The sequence below is a fragment of the Xenopus tropicalis genome, chromosome 3 (assembly GCF_000004195.4).
Source record: "Xenopus tropicalis strain Nigerian chromosome 3, UCB_Xtro_10.0, whole genome shotgun sequence".
In the NCBI taxonomy this organism is placed as follows: Eukaryota; Metazoa; Chordata; class Amphibia; order Anura; family Pipidae; genus Xenopus; species Xenopus tropicalis.
The window spans coordinates 38157277-38179812 of NC_030679.2; the positions used below are offsets into that span (position 1 = coordinate 38157277).

Genomic DNA, 22536 nt, shown 5'->3' on the forward strand with positions numbered 1-22536 from the left:
CCTGGGGGTGACTACAGAAATTGATATTGAAATTGAAAATTGAAATTGATAAACCACAGTTAAGTTATTTTTTAACAAGGGGGGCAATCACTTTTTCACACAGGGCCATGTAGATTTGGAGTTTTTTTCTCCCTTAATAACGTAAACCTTCATTTAAAAACTGCATTTTGTGTTCAATTATGTTATCTTTGACTAATAGTTAACGGTTTTTGATGAGCCGAAACATTTAAGTGTGACAAACATGCAAAAGAATAAGAAATCAGGAAGGGGGCAAATAGTTTTTCACACCACTGTATATATATATATATATATATATATATATATATATATATATTATATATATATTTGTAATAGGAGTTAAATCTGGAGTCAAGTCTCTAGACTTGCTTCTGTTAAATTGTTTTAGGAGTCAGAGCCAGGACTGCAGAGAATGTCAATAACCAGACAGATAATTATTTTAATAATAATTGAATTTACAAATAACTTTAACAACATTGAATATGTGTGTAAATCCATTGTCTTTCTGTATACAAAAAATGTTTGTGGGGGGGTTGAGGACTTGAGGGGCTTGTGCTCTGCTGTGCCTGGAAATTAATGCCGATTCTGCTCTGCTCATAGCTGCAGGGGTTAATATTTGTTATACAGATGAACTTTAGAACATTTGTCTTTCTTCATTTCCTTGTTTGTTCCTGTTCGTTAAGAATTGCGCTCACTTAAGGAGAGGAAACATGAGCATCTTTATATACATGGACCAAGCAACAGAAACAGGGAAATTACTCTTACTGTGCTCACAGCTGCACAGGTTCTTTAACTTAACCTGAAGCTGCATGGTAAGGCAAAAAATCAATAATAAGCAGCATGGCAACCATCAGTAATCATGGGGCTCCATGCTATATAGGTAGCAACATCTAGTCCCAATTATTAGATTGCTCTATCTGCTGGGTGGTGGATCCTTCCAGCAAGTAGAATAAAACCAATGACAAAGCCCCATGAATGCATGGTTATGGCCATAGGCGGAGTATGACTTTTTTGTTTGGGGAGGCTAAAGATGGCCCAGACACAGACTGACCTACAGCTAATGTGACACTTAGTGGATTCACTGCTGGTGTAAAAAATTAACCTCCCAACTACCTCTGGCCGTTCCCACTGACTCCCAGGGATACTGTGCAAAAGTGCGGGTGGGGGGGATTTTTTTAACCCTAAAATGCTTAGGATGTAAAAGCATTCATATGTGCACTTCTGTTAGGGGTTCTCTATATATTTGTGTTCAGTTAGGTTAAAGGGGTAGTTCACCTTTAAATTAACTTTTAATATGATGTAGACACTGATAGTCTGAGACAATTTGCAATTGGTCCTCTTTTATTTTTAATGGTTTTTCGGTTATTTAGCTTTTTGTTCAGCAGCTCTCCATTTGGTATTTCAGCAGCTATCTGGTTGCTAGGGTCTTATATACCAGGTAGTGGTTTAAACAAGAGATGGGAATATGAATAGTTAAGGGGCCTGCATGGAAAAATAAAACTGTAGCTTCACAGAGCAATACTTTTTGGTCAGTGACCCTCATTTGAAAGCTGGAAAGAGGCAGAAGCAAAAGGCAAATTATTCAAAAACTATATAAAATTAACTAGGAAGACCAATTGCAAAGTTGCTAGGAATAGGCCATTCTATAATATACTACAAGTTAACTTAAAAGTGAACCTCACCTTTAGATGTGTTTAAGTTAGCTTTATAGAAAGTGAGGCAGCAGGTACTGACATCCCAGGCACGTTATATACAGTGAGACACAGACTTTATATACAAAACCAGCACATTATATGCCATGAGGAGCAGTGGGTACAGATGGCAGATATTCAGGCCCTGGCACTATAACACTGGCACTGATACATAACATTGGCTCCACTGTAACTTACTATAAATGAAAAAAACAATGACAAAAGTAAAAACAAATATATAAAAGCACAATGAGCTTTGTCAGGGGGAAAAATTAACTTACCCTCCATCTGTTAGGGTAGGGGATATTATAAATGTCAGATGACAAAAAACAATTTAATTCCAGCTAGTGGGTCAGTCTTTAGAACATATACAGTATAGTACCTGTGGGATGAAAACTGCAGCAAAGTTCAAAGCTGGTTCATGGGTAAACTTACAGTCTGCAGATTCTTCTTTTTTAAGTCTTCATTTCTGCAGTTTGCAAAATTTCCCGATCCCTGTCTGCATCTGTGTCTTGATTGGTCAATTTTACTGTCTGTCAAGAAAGCTGTGCTCTGATTGGAGAATATACAAGAAGAAAGATCCAATCAGAGCACAGCTGATTAGAGCATAACACGGAGCTTGCAGGGACAGGAGAAGATTTGCAGCACAGCGCAGAAACAGAGCCAGGTTTTTTTATTTTATTTTTAGGGTGCCAGAGCAGGTTTGGGGAGGCTTAGCCTCCCCTAGCCTTATTGAAAATCCGCCTATGGTTATGGCCCTGAACCATAGTGAGCCCTGACTGTAGTGCATTGTGACAAAATTCTGCTTATGATTAAGCCCAGCCCACTCCACACAAACCCCATGCCTCATTCGCAAATTGTGCTTTCAAGTCTATTGGCCCCGGCACCCCTTACTGCAGTACTACCTGTACCACTGAAGGCCCTGTTTAGCAGGTTAGTTTGCAATGAAAGTTTGCAATGAAAGGTGGTAATTGGATGATCCTTTATGCGTGGTAATTAAAGTGAGCCATGGGCTTAGGGGTGGAGGGAAGTGGCAGAGGAATTAAAAGAAAAATATCTGCAAAACTTTATATTTGAAAAATATATTTTTTTAGGATCACAGATCATACTTTTGTAACCTTGTTAACTTTGTGATTATTTGGGTTTAAGGACAATGGAAGCCTGTTTAAAACCTTAAAGGCCAGAGTTCTCGCTCTCTGCTTTTAAAAAAACAATACTAATTTGTGCAAGAAATGTTCATATTGAACGCTATGCTATGTTGGGACAATAGCATGCAAATGATACCTGGCTTCCCAACTTATTATTTATCATTTATATTTATACATGCTTGTGACAAAACCTGGCCGCCTGCATAGCACTTGTTGCAAGCCTTTCTCTTTCCATGTTTTGTTATAACAAAACAAAGATTTTGCTTCAAATATATCCAGGTGGTAGAACCTACAATAGATAATTCCAGTGCATGGAAGCTGCCATTCTGTTGCTCATCAGAGTAACCAACAATATTTCAGCCACACACTTCACTTTATCAGGCTGCATTTGCTGTAAAGGTTTGCTTGCTTAATTTTACCTAGCTAGCACAGAAAGAAAAGAAAGAAAGCTACATACAATAGCCCGGTGTAATTTCTTAATATCAATATTCTTCTTCCACTAACAGAAGACTGAAAAATTTACATTTTACTTTGCAACAAAACAAACAAACAAAAACAAATAATCAAATATGCAATTTCCTTCTGTGGAACAAGTATACCTTTGGCTTCACAGCTGGGACCATCCCTACCCTCCCAACTTCAGTGATGTAACGGTATCCTGGCCATCTCAGAGTGGGTGAGGCATGCATTGGGGCAGGTGGGGAAAACTCCTGACGTGCACTTGTGGGTACCTGACCTTCTGCAGGAATCTAATGTGCATCACTTTATAGCAACCAAATGGATATCTACTGACTGGCTTCTATAAAAGTTCTTTAGCTGCAAATGATCATGTGATAGGGCAGTTTCACAGAGATATCTTCAAAGCAATTGTTTTGGGACACTACTACTGTATTTTCCGCTAGACATAACAAAAGAACAAAAAACCAACCCAGAAAGTAAGATGTGACAGGGATATTTATGAACTTGCATACAAAACACAAATATGATGGAAAAAAGTGATGGTAGCATCAAACAAGCCTTTCATGTGAGATGAATGAACGGAGTATCTGTTAAAGACCTTTGATACTGCAAGCAAAATGGCTGGCAGACTATAAATGTAGGGGTAATATAATAACAGTTTCAAAGTTGGTTGTTGGTCTAATAACTGGTAGCAGTCACTCATCAGGGCATATTTATCTAAAGGTGAACTAGACCTCACCACGGTCTGCCAGAGTAAAATTCCATCACTCCCAATTCACTTATTTAGGGGTTTTTAAGGACATCACTTTTACTCTTTGATAAATATGTCTCTAAAAATCCTATCCAAGTGAATAGAGAGCAATGGAATTTCACTCTGGTGGACTGGAGGGATCTCCAGTTTCACTCTTTGATAAATTATACCTCAGTGTTTACTAGCATGTGCTAGTTTGCTATTGGAAAGTATACAATTTTTAATGGGTGGTTCACCTTTACGTTAACTTTTAGTGTGTTTTAATGTCCTATTCTAGCAGCTTTGCTAGCATAATTGTTTCATGTTGCCAATGCAGTGTAAAGCTTACAAATAATTACAGGACAGGTAAAGTGTGACACGGTGGGTCGGTGAGCATGGTGCAGTCATAAAAATACTTGCTGTGATGGAGGAGGCTGGGAGAATAAGGCAGAGAAGTTATCCACGTAGCCTATTGGTTTTGGCCATGCACCCTGTTATGCCCTTTTTTTCCTAGCTTTGCCCAATGCTGTCTTTATCTGAGGTGATTCAGGTTAATTTCAGGCCTTTTTCAATTAAATAGCCAAACATTCATTAGGGTGCAAATTATGGGAAGCAGAAGGCTGGGCTGTTGCAGCAGATGCCTATGTGAGGGGCGTCAAATATGGCAAACTCACAAAAGGGAATCCCAGGTCAACATAACAAAGAACATTTAGGGTGATGGCCCACGGGAAGATTAGGTGCCTGTGGTTAATCTTGGCTGCTGCGCGCAACTAATCTCCCCAAAATGCCTTCACAGGGGAATTCACTTCATTTTTCAAAGTCGGCAAAGTTTTGTGCATGAGGAAACTTTGCGAAACTTCAGAAAACAAAGCAACACTTATGCCTTCCCACCGATAATTCACTTTATTGCCAGTGGGAAGGCATTTCAGGGAGATTAATTACCTGCGGCAAATAATCTCCCCGTTGCTGATCACCCATAGAGTGATGACAGGGCGACAACTCCCCATCTCCCAATACCTTAATGTGTTTTCAGCTTACATTTTGTGAGATCATTGATTTTGATCTCTGTTTTATTTAAAGAAGAATTGTTAGGATTATTTTTTGGGATAACTATTAATTATGCATTGCATACCAAAAAGTCTGTTTAATTTGTAGTTTCACTTTTGATCATTTTAATTTTTGTTAATTGGTTTCTTGGGTATTTATTTAGGTATATGCCTATTTCCTTTCCTCCCTGTGGGGCATGTCATTTATAAAGCACAGAGTACATCTACCCATATATAGGGGCTGATTCATCAAAGTACAAGTTTGAATCCAAAAATATTCTTTAACTATGTGAATAGTAAAAAAATGAAGCAAGAAGGGGTGGGAACCTTATTATTATGGGGGGGGGGGGTAAGTTGGTTGATGAGAACAGGGAAAAAGCAGAAATTTTGAACTCTTATTTTTCATCTGAGGAGCCAGCTAATGAAGGCTTCCCTTTTAATATGCCCAGTTCTAGTAATTTAGCTACTGACGCATGGGTCACTCAGGAGGAAATTCAAAAGAGACTTGAACATGTAAAGGTAAACAAAGGTCCAGGACCAGATGGGATTCATCCCAGGGTATTAAATGAGCTGAGCGCTGTGATTGCCAAACCTCTTCACTTAATTTTTCAGGATTCGTTGAGGTCTGGCATGGTGCCGAGAGACTGGCGAATTGCTAATGTGGTGCCGTTATTTAAAAAGGGATCCCGCTCTCAGCCTGAAAACTATAGGCCTGTTAGTCTGACATCAGTAGTAGGAAAGCTTTTGAAAGGGGTAATAAGGGATAGGGTACTTGAATACATTGCAGTTCACAATATTATAAGTTTGTGCCAGCATGGTTTTATGCGTAACAGATCTCGCCAGACTAATTTAGTCGCCTTTTATGAGGAGGTGAGCAGGAACCTCGATGGCTGGAATGGCAGTTGATGTCATTTACTTGGACTTTGCTAAAGCGTTTGATACAGTACTTCACAGAAGGTTAATGATCAAATTGCGGAATATTGGCCTAGAACATATTATTTGTAATTGGATAGAGAACTGGCTGAAGAGCGATTTGACAAAATTGGAAAACTGGGCAGCAAACTGGAAAATGAGGTTCAATGTTGACAAGTGCAAAGTTATGCACTTTGGTAGAAATAATATAAACGTGAACTATCTACTGAATGGTAGTGTGTTGGGGTTATCCTTAATGGAGAAGGATCTAGGGGTTTTTGTAGATAGCAAGTTGTCTAATTCCAGGCAGTGTCATTCTGTGGCTACTAAAGCAAATAAAGTGCTGTCTTGTATAAAAAAGGGCATTGACTCAAGGGATAAAAACATAATTTTGCCCCTTTATAGGTCCCTGGTAAGGCCTCACCTTGAGTATGCAGTGCAGTTTTGGGCTCCAGTCCTTAAGAAGCATATTAATGAGCTGGAGAGAATGCAGAGACTGCAACTAAACTGGTTAAGGGGATGGAAGATTTAAGCTATGAGGTTACACTGTCAGGGTTGGGGTTGTTTTCTCTGGAAAAGAGGCGCTTGCAAGGGGACATGATTACTCTGTACAAATACGTTAGAGGGGAATATGGGCAGATGGGGGGGGTCCTTTTTTCCATAAAAACGATCAACGCACCAGAGGTCACCCCTTTAGATTAGAGGAAAGGAGCTTCCATTTGAAGCAGCGTAGGTGGTTTTTCACCTGGATAAGTTTTTGAACAAGCAGAATATCCAAGGCTATCTACAGTTAGTATGTGAGTGTATAGATTGGTAAGTATAGGTTGTGTGTGCTGGGTTTACTTGGAATGGTCTTTTTTCAACCCTATGTAACTATGTAATATCGTATTGGTGATCCGAAAGCCACAACATTTTCACAGAAAGATCGTAAACGGCGAGAAAACCTTTCTGACTTTGATCCTTCTGTGCATGTTTTTGGAAGCCTCTCATAGGACTCAATGGCACTCTGCAGCTCCAACCTGGCCCAAGGAAAGTCACTATACTGAATTTTAAATGAATCCAAAACTTTCGTACTCGGCGCAACAAATACGATTTTGTTACACAAATTGTTGCGCTTTTTGTCGCAAAGTACGAAACAAATTCGCGCAAATTAACGAAAAAGTCGCAATCATACTTTGATAAATGGGCCCCATAGTGTTTTTGTGTATAACTGAATAAATCCATTAGAAAGACCTTAATTACAATACACTTTTACTGTAACCACTGCCTACTTAATATTGATTGCACAGTTGGCAGCCTGACTGTTTCATGAAATTTCCAGTTTTAAACCTGTAAAGCACTTTGTTTCTGTTTGTAAAACACTTGTTTAGCTAATGCAACGTCTATTAAACACATTTCACTTGGTGGTTTGTTTTGTTAATTATTTTACAACTAATAACATAGATAAACTCACTGAAGGAGGAGGAAGGGTTTGTTTAGGAAGTAGCAAGAGGTGAATACAAATACTATAATATGTTGCTTCCTATCAGTAGAATGCTTGGAAAAGGGTTATACTGACTTTTCAGGATGGGGATATGGTTTGTCCTTATTAGAGCAGAGTAGTTTTCTCCCATAAATTGATAAAAGTCATGCATTTATATAAAAAGGGTAAATAGATATTCATGGCATCATTGATGGGGCTTATGCACCTTCTTAACATAAACTCAGTTGTTTGTGCATGTGTTAAATAGAGGTTTATACTGCCCCTTTCAGGTGGGGTGGGCCTTAAATCTGATTTCTGTGTTAAAGCATATGCACATTTGCCTTGTTAAATCCTAAAATAAAAGCAGGAAAATACAGCTAGAGTCTAAATATGAATTTACATTCTTAACCAGAATGACCGAGATCCCAAATAATATGTAAGACGTACAAAGCCAGGGCATGATATTGCTCCAGCAGATCTGACCAGCACAGGGACTCTCAGCAAGGCTTCTTCTGTTTCATCTCACAGCTGCCAGATCATTGAATTTCCAGTAAATCCAATCATTTTATCATTTTGCCAGATTTTGGTAGGGAAGGAGGAGCTGACTGCAGTACAAACTGTGGGACGACTTTTCTTCTTTTTATAGGCTGACATCACCGTGAATAATACGTAAGTGACAATGACCTCAGCTGGGAATTACAGCTCTTTCAATAATAATACTTCCCAGGGCCGCCCATAACAGTTATTGGCCATCCATATGTTTAGACTTAGCCTTGTACTGACCCTGTGTTAATGTAGGGGTTTGTAAGTGAATGATCCAACGGGGGCACGTGATCTCGTACATGAAAATGCCTCATTGTTCAGCAGTATCAGAACTTGGAGCATATAAACCCAAGACCCCTGGCTAACCTAGTGAACTCTATTGTTTTGTATTAACCTCGATTGTTCCCAGAAATAAAATGTCAGCATCCATTTCTTTTTAGGATAGTACCTAACCCTGTCCAAAAGAACTCATGAGAGAGTTAAAACCGTTCCAATATAAAGGTCAAAATCAAATGTGATGATTCCTTGTGTTATGTTGGCCACTTTATTAATAGCTCTGTGGAATAGTAGAAATATGCTCATAATCACTAACCGTTCATTTGAATGGCAATCAGGGGTGGGCTTACCAATAGGTTGCTTTGTTCTATGCTGATAGAGCTAATAAACTCCGGATTCACTGTGTGTGCTGTTGGCCTACAGTGGCTATATCATACATAGTATGGCTCAGCTGATTACAATGACTGAATCACAAAGGTACTCTGTAGGGATGGAACTCTTCCAGGTTTGCCAGAATCCTCCACCTCATGCTAGTTATTGCCACTACTGACATAGCAAAATCCATGAAGGTGTCATGTCTGCCACTCCTGGGCTGATTGGCTGGTAGTTAAGTCAAACCCTCATATGTAATAAAATGCACTACGTTTGCAGTTACCATTAGCAATGGGATTTTGGTTAATGGATCCCATACCTGTGCATGAATCCTGTTGGGTTTATTTCATGTTATGATTTTTAGGAGACTTAAGGTATGCAGATCCAAATTATGGAAAGATTCTGTATCCAGAAAACCGCAGATCCTAAGTATTTCAAATAATAGATCCTATACCTGTATAAATGAAGGGCAGAACACATTCACCTTGTTTACTGTGAGACCAAATTAGAATTTCCTTGGTTTTTGTTACATACTGTAGTAAGGAGTAATGAATAAGGATCTTGAGGATATATACTGAGTAGCTAGTATTCTGTAGCAGCCAACCTCACATAATACCTGTCACTTTTGATTTAGTCATTTAATGAGAAAGCACGCAGAAGAATCATATGCTAATGGTGTTGGTTACAAAATGCAGAATAATCTTAAATTACCCTTGAAGCTTTTCTAAATTTGATTGTCAGATTTTCTGTGCACGCTTTTTTTCCTATTCTCTTTCGTTCTGCTTTTGGCAGACATGCCTTTGACAGATGCAATAGTTTAATAATTACATCCATCATATTATAAATAGAGTTAAGCCTTAAACAGGAAGGAAGGGAGAAAGGCTTAGAAAACAACCTTAAGTGTTCTCATCCATCTATTAATAGTTTTACATCACTGCTTTAAAATCAAGCCAGGGTCCCACATAAAAGCATAGCTGAGAAGATATAGAGAGCTTTATTGTGATATAAAATGGAAACCTCCTACATTCTTCATAGGAATTGGACATAGTCTGCAGTGTTTAAAAGGAAGGATCAGCAAGGGGTGGGTTCTTAAATTGGGGATGGGGAGTGAAACAGTTGTAATTCTATTGTCAATTAACTTCAACTCGCAGGATGTCCCAGCAGCTGCCAGACTGCTATTAAAAGGAAGGTTCACCTCAAAATCACATTATGATGTACACATGGATATTCTGAGGCTAGTTGCTTTGGTCTTCTTTTTTTCTTATTAGTATTAGTGTTTTGTACTGCACTATAAACTGGTTTATAGCTGCCAGGGTCAGTGATGCCTGACGTCCAGAATGCAGGTAAATTCCGTGGCTCCTATTTAATTTATGTGATTTGAATTAAATGTCTTCTTCATCTGGCCCTCTCCCATGCATCTTTGAGTCTGTCATTTATAACAGCTATAAGCTAATTTTCAATTTGCAGGATCTTAATTGAGTATGCCTTATTAGCAGTGAGCTCAAGTCGGAGTGCACTAGTCTTCAAGTAGCCATTCCACTTACTACATGGCTAATCCAGAGTGCATGGAGATTTTACCAATATTAAAAGGTGATCTTCCTTTCTCATTGCTCCCCCACCCATCCACTTTGTGGATGTGAGCATATTGTGTTATTGTGCACGAGGTGCATAGGAATCTAGCCGTGTTGAAAATGAAAAGGGTGTGGCGGCATCTGTATTCTGCATGCAGCGTAAGGGCTTATTCATAAAGGCATGTAAATTATTCAGCACCAAATATGAAGAAAATAAATGGAATATTTTTAAAGCTCTGTTGTCCTTTATAACTATCTTATGGATATGCATTGTCGTTTAAGACATCTTGTGGCTGCAATGGTTTTGTGTTTGTATTGCTAGCTGCTTACCAGACCAATGCAAAAAAGATAAGGCCTGGTTTCTTCATCCAGAAATAGAAAGTAAACTTAATTTGCTATGTAATTGCCACTAATAGTCTTTAATACGGGAGGCTGAGGTTGTTTGTCATTTAGTTAGCAGGACAATGGGTTTGGCAGCTGATGTAATGCAGTGAATTGTACAAGGGATGGAACAATCTTTTTACTGCACAGATAAATAAAGATTTGCCTTAATGACAACATTTGTCATTTTCTGCAAATGTTTGATTTAAAAAAAAAAAAAAAAAATGGAATGATTGTTTCATGATGGCTCCAAGGAGTGCTGGTTCCAAAATCATTTTTTATGATGTGTAGTTAGCTGTGTGGTCTGTATGGGTGTAGCACAGGGGTGGGCAAACTTTTTGGCTCACGGGCCACATTTACTTACCCCCGGGCCAGACCGGGCCAGGGCGGGCAGGACCAGGCCAGCGTTACGCCCCCTTAGTCTGTTTAATTCCGGCCCGCCAATGACACCAAGTCTTGCGTGATGAGACTTGGCGTCGGCGGCGGGCTGGATGTGGCCCGCGGGCCGTAGTTTGCCCATCCCTGGTGTAACAGAAGTGCCACTAAATCAGTAGGCGTGGCCCCAAAAAAGAACAGAGTAACAATAGGGGCAGGCAGCAAACTTCAGGTCAGAACTGGGAATCAGTGTGCTATCAGGACCAAGGTAGAATTGATAGATAAAGGATATTCAGACATAAGTCAAACACAGAAGTACCATAAACTGAGGAGTCAGAGTAGAAGGATTTATGTACCAACTCCACAGCCCAGAGCTGTGGAGCCAGAAGTAATTGGGGTACCTGGAATCAGAGGTACCATAAACTGAGGCGTCAGACGAAGCAGTTATGTGCCGACTCCACAGCCCTGATAATAGGCTTGTTGTAAGTGACTGAATTGCAGTATATCTGATTGACTGTCCCACAGGGCAAGGGTTAGTACACATTGGCTAGATTTCACTGATATGACTGATCAGATTAGTCAGCCAAAGTGCAACCCATGCATTTCCAGATCCACTAATGATCTCAAAAGATGCCTCACATCAGGTCATCAGCTGGTGATGTCCATTTTTGCCAATCAGATTTGGTAATATTGCACCGGAGGCTGAGGGACACAGAGATGATCAACAGTTGAATCAGGAATTGAATGATTTATATTAGGAATTAAGGGCTCATATACATCCACAAATGCAGTGGGCAACTTGCAGTTTTCCCAGCAGCCAGTTGTGTGCAAAACCTTTCATTTAAGTTAATTGTGTCAAAATGCACTTTCCACTTCAATATATTTGCACTTGGGCGGCTCAGTCCTTCCTGTCTCCCGTTCCAAATCAGACGCTGCTGTGCCTAATTGTGCTGCTTGTTCATTTCTGCAAATAAATTACGTAAAGGCATTGCTGATACAACTGGTGTGCTTCTTCCCCTTTGAAAAGATACATGGAGAAAAGGCTTGGGTGCGGCCGTGGAAGTCAAGCACCCTTTGAGAACATGTATGTAAGTGGTGTGCTGAAGATTTTTCTTTATTTTAATGGTGCAGCAGAACCATAAAGCTACTGCCACCTCTGGACCAGGCAGTAGCTCCATGACTTACGGCAAAACAGGGTGACAAGATCATTTGAAAATTCACGGACACGTCTAGAAACTCCAGCAGGCAGGGCCGAACTGATTGCAGTTTAATTAAAATGCAATCAGTACGTCCCTGTAACAAGTATTTATTAGTGTCCCTGAATCTAATCCTGTGTCAAATAGAATAGGTGCACACACTAACCACCAGAAATGACACCAGACAGACTTAGAAAATATTTGGGGCAAGATTTTCAACAAAGCACGTGCACAATTGTGTCTATTTTGGCAATGCGATGTAAATGAACCTTTTAGTGCGTGTGAGCAGCTAATCTGTATAATTCCAGGTGATCTAATAGGATCTTTGTAATTTCCTATCCTGCAGAGTGTGTGCAACAGGTTAAACTGGACGACAAGAAAAACGCTGAGTTTTGTTATTAATGAGGAATAGCTTATTTTTGTTATGCGTTATCTCTCCTGTGTGAGCCACAGATTAACGGATGTGACCACAACAGAGCTGGAAGCTGACTCAGATTGTGTGGGATTCTATCTGCAGCCTTCATGGTAATTCTTTTCCATAGTCATCTTAAAAGTTTGCTTTTCAAACTACCCAGCCAGTACAAATCCTCACTTGTACGCTCTGTTTGTTTTTACACGTCAAGACTTTTGTTCTGTATGACCCCACACATAATATTTGGCTTTTTACATATGCACAGTTAACTGCTCTGTCAGTCTGTAAATCCTCAGTCTATGGAAAAGTTACTTGTCTTTTCAGTGACTTAATAATGGTTTATATAATGTTACTTTTATATATGATATATATATACAGTGGTGTGAAAAACTATTTGCCCCCTTCCTGATTTCTTATTCTTTTGCATGTTTGTCACACTTAAATGTTTCTGCTCATCAAAAACCGTTAACTATTAGTCAAAGATAACATAACTGAACACAAAATGCAGTTTTTAAATGAAGGTTTACGTTATTAAGGGAGAAAAAAAACTCCAAATCTACATGGCCCTGTGTGAAAAAGTGATTGCCCCCCTTGTTAAAAAATTACTTAACTGTGGTTTATCAATTTCAATTTTCAACTTCAATATCAATTTCTGTAGTCACCCCCAGGCCTGATTACTGCCACACCTGTTTCAATCAAGAAATCACTTAAATAGGAGCTACCTGACACAGAGAAGTAGACCAAAAGCACCTCAAAAGCTAGACATCATGCCAAGATCCAAAGAAATTCAGGAACAAATGAGAACAAAAGTAATTGAGATCTATCAGTCTGGTAAAGGTTATAAAGCCATTTCTAAAGCTTTGGGACTCCAGCGAACCACAGTGAGAGCCATTATCCACAAATGGCAAAAACATGGAACAGTGGTGAACCTTCCCAGGAGTGGCCGGCCAACCAAAATTACCCCAAGAGCGCAGAGACAACTCATCCGAGAGGCCACAAAAGACCCCAGGACAACATCTAAAGAACTGCAGGCCTCACTTGCCTCAATTAAGGTCAGTGTTGACGACTCCACCATAAGAAAGAGACTGGGCAAAAACGGCCTGCATGGCAGATTTCCAAGGCGCAAACCACTTTTAAGCAAAAAGGACATTATGGCTCGTCTCAATTTAGCTAAAAAACATCTCAATGATTGCCAAGACTTATGGGAAAATACCTTGTGGACCGACGAGACAAAAGTTGAACTTTTTGGAAGGTGCGTGTCCTGTTACATCTGGCGTAAAAGTAACACAGCATTTCAGAAAAAGAACATCATACCAACAGTAAAATATGGTGGTGGTAGTGTGATGGTCTGGGGTTGTTTTGCTGCTTCAGGACCTGGAAGGCTTGCTGTGATAGATGGAACCATGAATTCTACTGTCTACCAAAAAATCCTGAAGGAGAATGTCCGGCCATCTGTTCGTCAACTCAAGCTGAAGCGATCTTGGGTGCTGCAGCAGGACAATGACCCAAAACACACCAGCAAATCCACCTCTGAATGGCTGAAGAAAAACAAAATGAAGACTTTGGAGTGGCCTAGTCAAAGTCCTGACCTGAATCCTATTGAGATGTTGTGGCATGACCTTAAAAAGGCGGTTCATGCTAGAAAACCCTCAAATAAAGCTGAATTACAACAATTCTGCAAAGATGAGTGGGTCTAAATTCCTCCAGAGCGCTGTAAAAGACTCATTGCAAGTTATCGCAAACGCTTGATTGCAGTTATTGCTGCTAAGGGTGGCCCAACCAGTTATTAGGTTCAGGGGGCAATTACTTTTTCACACAGGGCCATGTAGGTTTGGATTTTTTTTCTCCCTAAATAATAAAAACCCTCATTTAAAAACTGCATTTTGTGTTTACTTGTGTTATCTTTGACTAATAGTTAAATGTGTTTGATGATCAGAAACATTTTGTGTGACAAACATGCAAAAGAATAAGAAATCAGGAAGGGGGCAAATAGTTTTTCACACCACTGTATATATATATATATATATATATATATATATATATAGGGTATTTTTACAGTGAGTTGGAAAAAGAAATATTGTTTATATAGACGCACCATTTAGGGGCAAAAGGACTGTCATGTTGTCTTAGTGGGGGTTCCTAACACCACCCCAGTGAGTAAACCTTTGATTGTCTTTATGTATGTGTGTAGGAAGAATTTGGGTTCATAAATACAGTAGATTTCTGTACCACTTCAGATGCGGGTGGCATCCCACATGAACAAAGGTTGATTACCGGAACACAGATTTGATTTGAGTTTGGGGCACATCAAAACATACCAAACAACCCTGTCAGATACTCATATCCACCTCTGTATCTTCCAGCCTTTAGTTTATAATTTTGTTACTTCCACTAACACCAAAGGGTTGTTCCCCTTTAGGCACAGGAAGGGAGGGCTTAGGTGCCCCCTTGACTGCACACTGCATGGGGCATTGTGTCCTCTTATGTTTCTATATAATATGTTACAATTGTTTTAGGGATTAGTGATAAATAAAGGACAAAATCGGGTCATAATATCTTATGCACAAAAAACTTATCACATAATGTGACGTTGCTCACAAACACACACACAAGTGACTGTATATATTGCTATAGTGACGTGTTAATTTTTAATATGCTGTTTTGCATTATCTGAGATCCACTTCATCTTTTCTATTTACCGGTACTTATATTAACTGGAGACGAGACACCTATAGGAGTGTTGCACCAGTGATGAGAATACTGGGCTATGTTTCAGCATTGGAATATATGTACATGAATTCATTTTAGATTTATTTTATTACCCCCAGCAAAGTGCAAATCCATGGAGCCACAAAACAGCCATTGTTTCGCCCCAGCAGGGTCTCTCAGTAAAAATAAAGGAAGGTTAGTTCAGAGAGAACATATTTTATGGTTGCTGCTTGATATCTTTCTGTTAATTAAAAGGTTTTACAAAGAAATTACAGATTTTAATATAAGAGCATCTTGTTATCTATGTATCCACAAACTTTCACTGATACATGATACAGGTAGTCCTTGGCCTGCTGGGGTTAAAGTTCCCTGATCCTCCTCCTTGTTAAATGCTACATAAGCAGCAATAAAAGACTTTGCTAAGTGATCTGTACTGTTTTTCATCCATAAACTAGGCTTGAGCTGTGAAATATGAATGGCCGCCAGAATGCTTTCCAGGAAAGTCAGTGGTTGCTGTATGCCAAGTGGAACTGACTGGAACGGGTCAGACAAAGGGAGCTGACGATGTGTGCCGGTATCCTCGGCAGGAGAGCACAGAATTGTGGTTTTGCCCTTCAGAGAATGCCTTACATAGCAAATATTCCCAGAGATGATTCGGAAAATAAATTCACTACATATTGGAGGCACCAATGTCTTAAATCTCATGAACAAATCATTAATGGTTATAGAGGTTTTCCATTTTCTTTTTAACTTTAAAGTAGTTTATTGGGAAATGATTTTCATAGTTGTAAATTATTTTCTTCTGTTATTAAAAGGCCAATTCAAGTTTTTAAGCCTGATTGACTTAGATGACAAATCTGCCTGTTCAGATTTCCAGATTTTGCCGATCGCCTAATCATAGTCCTGCCCTCTGCACTGATGCCACAAATCTCACCGTAAAACATCACGCAACTGCCCCATATGTTATTCAGCCATCCTTGAACAGAAAGGTGACAACCCCTAGACCTGTGGCTTTGGGCCAGAAAATTAAACCTGTTGTTATAAGCCACCATATGGGTTTTACCTTGCTGAGGTTTAGTTACTTTTATACAAAAGTTCATTAAGTTTATGATCACTGATTCCACCTGCTTTGTATGCATGAACATTAGTAGCTTATGTCGCAGTGTTCCACAAACTATGGGGTTGGTACAGTCTGCTGCTTGTACCTTTATTACTCAAGCGGTCCTCTTAGGGCTCTGGCACACGGGGAGATTAGTCGCCCGCGGCAAAATTCCCTGTTCGCGGGCGACTAATCTCCCCGAGTTGCCTACCCCTGCCATCCCACCGGCGAACATGTAAGTCGCCGGCGGGATGGCAGACGCGGCGGCGTGATTTCGCGCAAATCGCCGAAAAAGACTCGCAAGTCTTTTTCGTCGATTTCCTGAAATCGCCCCACCGCGTCTGCCATCCCGCCGGCGACTTACATGTTCGCCGGTGGGATGGCAGGCCCCGCCGCGTCTGGAAGGCAACTCGGGGAGATTAGTCGCCCGCGAGAGCCCTAACTCTCTGCTCTGAAGTCGGAGTCTCCTGCCACTTAAGTCCTCCATTCAGATTCAAATTCAGATTTAAACACCTTACTAAAATATGGGTCTCATTTATCAACAATGGGCAAATTTGCCTGTGGGCAGTAGCCCATTGCAGCCAGTGATTGGCATTTTTCAGCCAGCTGCAGGTAGAACAATGAATGGAACAATTTAATTTGTAGTCATGCGTTAATGGCCTCAGGCAAATTTGGCCAGTGTTAATAAATGATGCACAGTTTGAAGGCTTATAAGATACAATACAGTATTGAAGATTTAGGGCTCTGGCACACAGGGAGATTAGTTGCCCGCGGAAAATCTCCCTGTTTGCGTGCGACTAATCTCCCCAAAATGCCATCCCACCGGCGAAAATGTAAATCGCCAGTGGGATGGCATACGCAGCGGCACGATTTCAGTAAAATCGCGGAAGTTGCCTTGAGAGGAAACTTCCGCGATTTCACTGAAATCGTGCGTATGCCATCCCACCGGCGATTTACATTTTCGCCAGTGGGATGGCAATTCGGGAGATTAGTCGCCCGCGAACAGGGAGATTTGTCGCGGGCGACTAATCTCCCACTGTGCCAGAGCCCTTATGTGCAAAATATTTTGTGTGCTGTGCATGGGTGTAATATGTATATTGCATTCGAAGATTGAAATGTACTTCTGAATTGGATGTGTGTTTGGTTATTAATTTTATATTAGAGGTTGCTGAGGTCAGTTACCAGACTGAATTTTCAGGTAAAGGCTGGAAAGAGATCATAAGAGAATGTTCATCTATAAAGAAAGAGACTTTCAAAAAAGGCTTTTCCTTCATGTAATACTTAGTGCCACTTTGTAGTACTAGACTAGGAGTATTACACTACACATATTGAGCTATGCTTAGATATTTTCCATTCACTTATACTAAATTGGCATTAAAGTGAAAAGATGTTATAAAATTGGCAAGGGTTCCAAAAATCCTGTCTCACCTGCCCTGTCTGCAAATATTATTTGTGTGTAGACTAAATAAAGCAATATTCCGTAATGAATTTAAGAATGTATTAACCATAGGTGGAACCCAATGTGAACCCAAAGTGTATTTAAAAAATGAATGGATATTAGGGAAGACCCAACAATGTACTGATATCACACATAAGCTTAAACACTTTAGATTACTGTGTCATCACGGACATCACAAAAGTGAATATTGGCTGCTAGGTTTTGAGTGTGTGTGAGAGGGACAGCTGCACCTTTAGAACCTATTTTATAACCACACTCTAAGGCTAAGGCTACTGCCACTTGGGGCGTTTTCTCAGCCTGCATATAAGCAGAAACCTGTGAGTAGGAAATTTTGCACTGAAATCTGGTCTGCGTGTCTGTAGTCAGGCCGACGCAGTGCCTCTGGGTGCAGACACACCATAGGGCGAAGGGGCAGTTTCTTGGCCTGTGCTTATACGCAGGCTGAGAAAACACCCCATGTGGCAGAAACCTAATGCCTGACAGGGCTGATTCTTGGCCTGAAGATGAAAGCAGGCAGAGAATTAGTCCCTAAGCTGGCATCAGTCTTTTCCTATGCTTGCACCTGGAGCCATAGCATTGGCTGGGGCTCAGGCATACAGAGCAGATTTTGGTGCAGGATGTATACTCGGATGTTATGGCGCTGAAATTTACTCTGTGTGCCTGCACTCGGGCCAACACAGTTGCTCTGGGTGCAGACACGTGGAGAGGCTGATGCCAGCATAAATCATGGCTGTACATTGCTGGCCAAATGAAAAATATGCTATTGCCATGTGTAAAGATGCACTACATTTTGCTCCCAAACTTGGGACCAGTTCCTAAATATCTGAGTATTGTGATAAATCTGTGTGGCAAATACTCTGTTATTTATAGATCTTGACAGACAAGCTAAGATTGTGTATTTTTGGCATGTATCTATATAAAGAAGCTTTATTCTGACCAGTAATGGTACAACAGCTAGTCTATATGCTTTCCATCCTGAGTAATACAGATCAAAAGCTTTCATTCAAAAGTTCCGGCTTCCAAAAACCAGGCAATCATTCTGCCATTTTCCTGCTATTTGGCACCACTAGGATTAATTTTTCAGTTTGCTGAACAGGTGAGGTTGCATTTTACCTCTCCAGAACAAGCAGCATGGCAGCTCAGATACATATTTATAAATACAAATATTCTCGCTGTGCAGAATAAATGCTGCCCAATTAGATAGAGCCAATTAGATATCCCCTTCATCTGCATTGATCCTGCGTTGTATCATTTATCCTGCATTGTGTGAAACATTGTGAGCCCCTGTGATGCTAAAAAAATGAATTCCTGCAGCTACACATCAGCAGCTCTTGTGTATGTTACTGGCTCGCATACACATCTCTCTAATGCCGTGACTATTTGTGGAACGTGCAAAGTGCTGGCTGTTAGTAGTTATTCTGCCGTTCTCTGGTATTCTTAAACAATCAACTCAATGGCTTCTCACACTGGGAATTAAAGAAATCACGCTGTTAAGGAGCAATCTGACAATCAAATTCTATTGTGCACAGAGCTGCCAACAATAATGTTGCCAATCTTTGTTTTATTTTTGTTTCTAATGATCCACTCAGTAAAGTAAATAAGGCTCGGTAGGAATTGCGAGTCATTAAATCCCTTAGGGAGAAACCAGCAATGCGGGTGAGGATGTAGGGGGTCGTTTTCATCTACAAGCCATAAACTGAAAAATTCCTGCTTTAGAGCTGGCAATGGTTCTGGCATTGTTTTCCTACTGCTATTCTTAGCACATTTTCTGTTACATATTTATTGTTTTTGTTTTTCAGTTTAATTATATTTGTTCGGGATGCTTTGCCTCATTCCCAGGACTAAAGGCACTTTATGACTATTAAGCCTGCAGAACCCTACAGTCAGGACTTTTTATTTATTCTGTCTCACTGCAAAATGTCTGGTGCTGTCTATACTGTTTATTTGCTTGGGAAATGCAGGGGTTAAAGGATTTTCCTGTAACCGCATCAGAGAAGCAGTGTATCCCTTTCTAATTATTGAAAAGGGTGGGATTGCCTCTCAGCTGCATCTGCAGGAAGTTGTTTCACCCTTGCAGGGTGAAACACAGGAGGCCATAAATATATATACATACATATATATAGTGCAAAGCATTTGGTGATCAAGTTTTTAAGCCTTGTAATCTGTACTGAACAAGGATTTGTATAAAGGTTACATTTAAATTAACTTTTAGTATGATGTAGAGCAGTGTTCCCCAACCAGTTGCTCCCCAACTCCTTGGCTGTTGCTCCCAGTGGCCTTAAAGCGGGTGCTTATTTTTGAATTTCTGGTTAGGAGGCAAGTTTTGGTTGCATAAAAACTCAGTGTAATTGCCAAACAGAGCCTTCTATAGGCTGCCAGTCAACATAAGGGCTACCAAATAGCCAATTATAGCTCTCATTGGGACCTCCAAGAACTTTTTCCAAAACTTTATCCATTTAAAAGTGGCTCACAGGTATGAAAGCTCGGGGATCCCTGCTATAGGGAAGCAAATACAATATACTTATAACTATTGTCAATGGTAGAGCAACACTCTTTATATTTGATGGTCTATTCCAGTGATCCCCAACCAGTGTCTTGGGGGCCAACCCCTTGGTTGTTGCTCTCAGTGCCCCCAAACCAGGTAATTATTTTTGAATTCCTGACTTTGTGGCAAGTTTTGGTTGAATAAAAACAAGATTTACTACCAAATAAAGCCTCCTGTAAGCTGATAGTATGCATAGAGGCTTCCTAATAGCCAATCTTAGCTCTTATTTGACACCTCCATGAACTTTTATGCTTGTTGCTCTCCAAGTCTTTTTATGTTTGACTGTTGCTCACGAGTAAGAAAGGTTGGGGACCCCTGATGTAGAGAGTGCAATTTGCAATTGGTCTTCATTTTATATTTGTGGTTTTCAAATTATTTAGCTTAATGTTCAGCAGCTCTCTGGTTTGGCATTTTAGCAGCTACCTGGTTGCTAGGGTCCAATTTAACCTAACAACCAGGCGGTGGATTGCATTAGAAGCTGGAATATGAATAGGTGAGGGCCTGAATAGAAAGATAAGGAATAAAAAGTAGCAATAACTACAGTTGTAACCTTAAAGAGCAGTTGTTTGGCTTCCAGGATCAGTGTGTCCCATTTAAAGCTGGAAAAAGTCAGTAGAGGAAAGCAAATAATTCAAAAACTATAAACAAAAAAAAAAAAATACAAAATGAAGACATGTTAATAAGTTGCTAAGAATTAGCATTCTCTAACATACTAAAAGTTAATTTAGAACCACCCCTTAACGGCCGTGACAGATGCGGAGATTAGTCACCAGCGACAAATCTCCCTTGTCGCTCGCGGCAGCGACTAATCTCCCCGAAATGCCATCCTACTGGCTAGAATGTAAATTGCCGGTGGGATGGCAAACGCGGCGCGCCGATTTGCCGAAATCGCTGAAGTTGCCTTGAGAGGAAGCTTCAACGATTTCGCCACCGCGTATGCCATCCCACTGGCTATTTACATTCTAGCCGATGGGATGGCATTTCGGGGAGATTAGTCGCATGCGACAAGGGAGATTTGTCGCGGGCGACTAATCTCCCCGTCTTCCACGATCCTTAGTTTATCCACTCACCTCTATGGGACCTGATAACAGAATGCTCAAGGCCTGTGATTTTTTTTGTTTCTTCAGATTTTTTTTTTTCTTAGTTTTTTTTAGTCTTTGCAGCCAATGAAAGAAATAGATTTTTTTTTAAGCGGAAAGGTAAAATATTTGTTAACAGTGGGGGAAATTCTTGATGTAGGCTGCACAGAGCTGCTTTGGCTCCCAAAAAGTGGAAAATTAGCTCTGCATCCAAAACACATTCCCTTCCTCAGATCAGCGCGTCACTGCTAACCGGGAGAAGGACTCAACTTGTCTTTCTTGGTCTGAAATCTAGAACTTCAGACTGGAATTTGAAGTTCAGTTTTGACGTTGGAATAAATCAAGTGATTTTCACTTTCTGGGACTGTGTCTTATCTGGCATAAAATTGCAAGCGGCCCAGTTTCCAGCATCAAGTGCTTGCAGACCTCATCTATTAGTCATCTCGTCAGGGGAAAAAGTTGTTTTATATGATGTTTTAGTCTGTCGGCTGGATAACTGCAGCCCATTATTTTGTAATAAAATTATGCACAATGAACGGGAGGTAACCCCCCACTCATTTAGATATGGTATAACATTTGTGTGCATATTCTTCCACTACTTTGTGTATTTGTATGTATAGGACACAGTAGCTGTTAATTTACTATACAGGCAGGAGTGATTAGTAAGACACTGCTGTGTATAGCTTGCCAGCTCTAACATGCAGTCTGACATGAATCTGACAGTGCATGTAAGATCGCTGGAGTAGGACTGGCCAAAAGGCATACCGGGTATATTCCTGTGGACCCTGCCCTCACCTGGTGGGCTGCCTGCTGTGTGAAGGCTTGGCTGTTTATAAATCCAGACTCCAGGATGTTATCGGCTGGGCCTGCTCTGTGCTGGCTCAAAAAATCTACTGGAAATTCAATTGGCACATGTTTATTTTTAATGCTCTGCAAATAAAATGTTCCACTTCAATTTAAAGGCATAGTAAAATTTGCTTAAAGAACCTAATGATGTGGGTGCTGGTAGTCACTGTACAATTTATATTGGCAGCTAGTGTCCAATATGGGTCA

General features: G+C 40.3%; 1 protein-coding gene across 3 annotated transcripts in view; it reads left to right on the forward strand.

Moving 5' to 3' along the window:
• The window catches only part of arhgap26 (Rho GTPase activating protein 26), a 278476-nt gene that overhangs the window by 33880 nt on the left and 222060 nt on the right, over window positions 1–22536 (forward strand). The window contains exon 1 of one of the 3 annotated variants that reach the window (XM_031897634.1): window positions 9835–10000. Within the exon in view, the coding sequence (XP_031753494.1) occupies window positions 9979–10000 (22 nt within the window). The 5' untranslated portion in view covers window positions 9835–9978. 3 annotated transcript variants of the gene reach the window in all.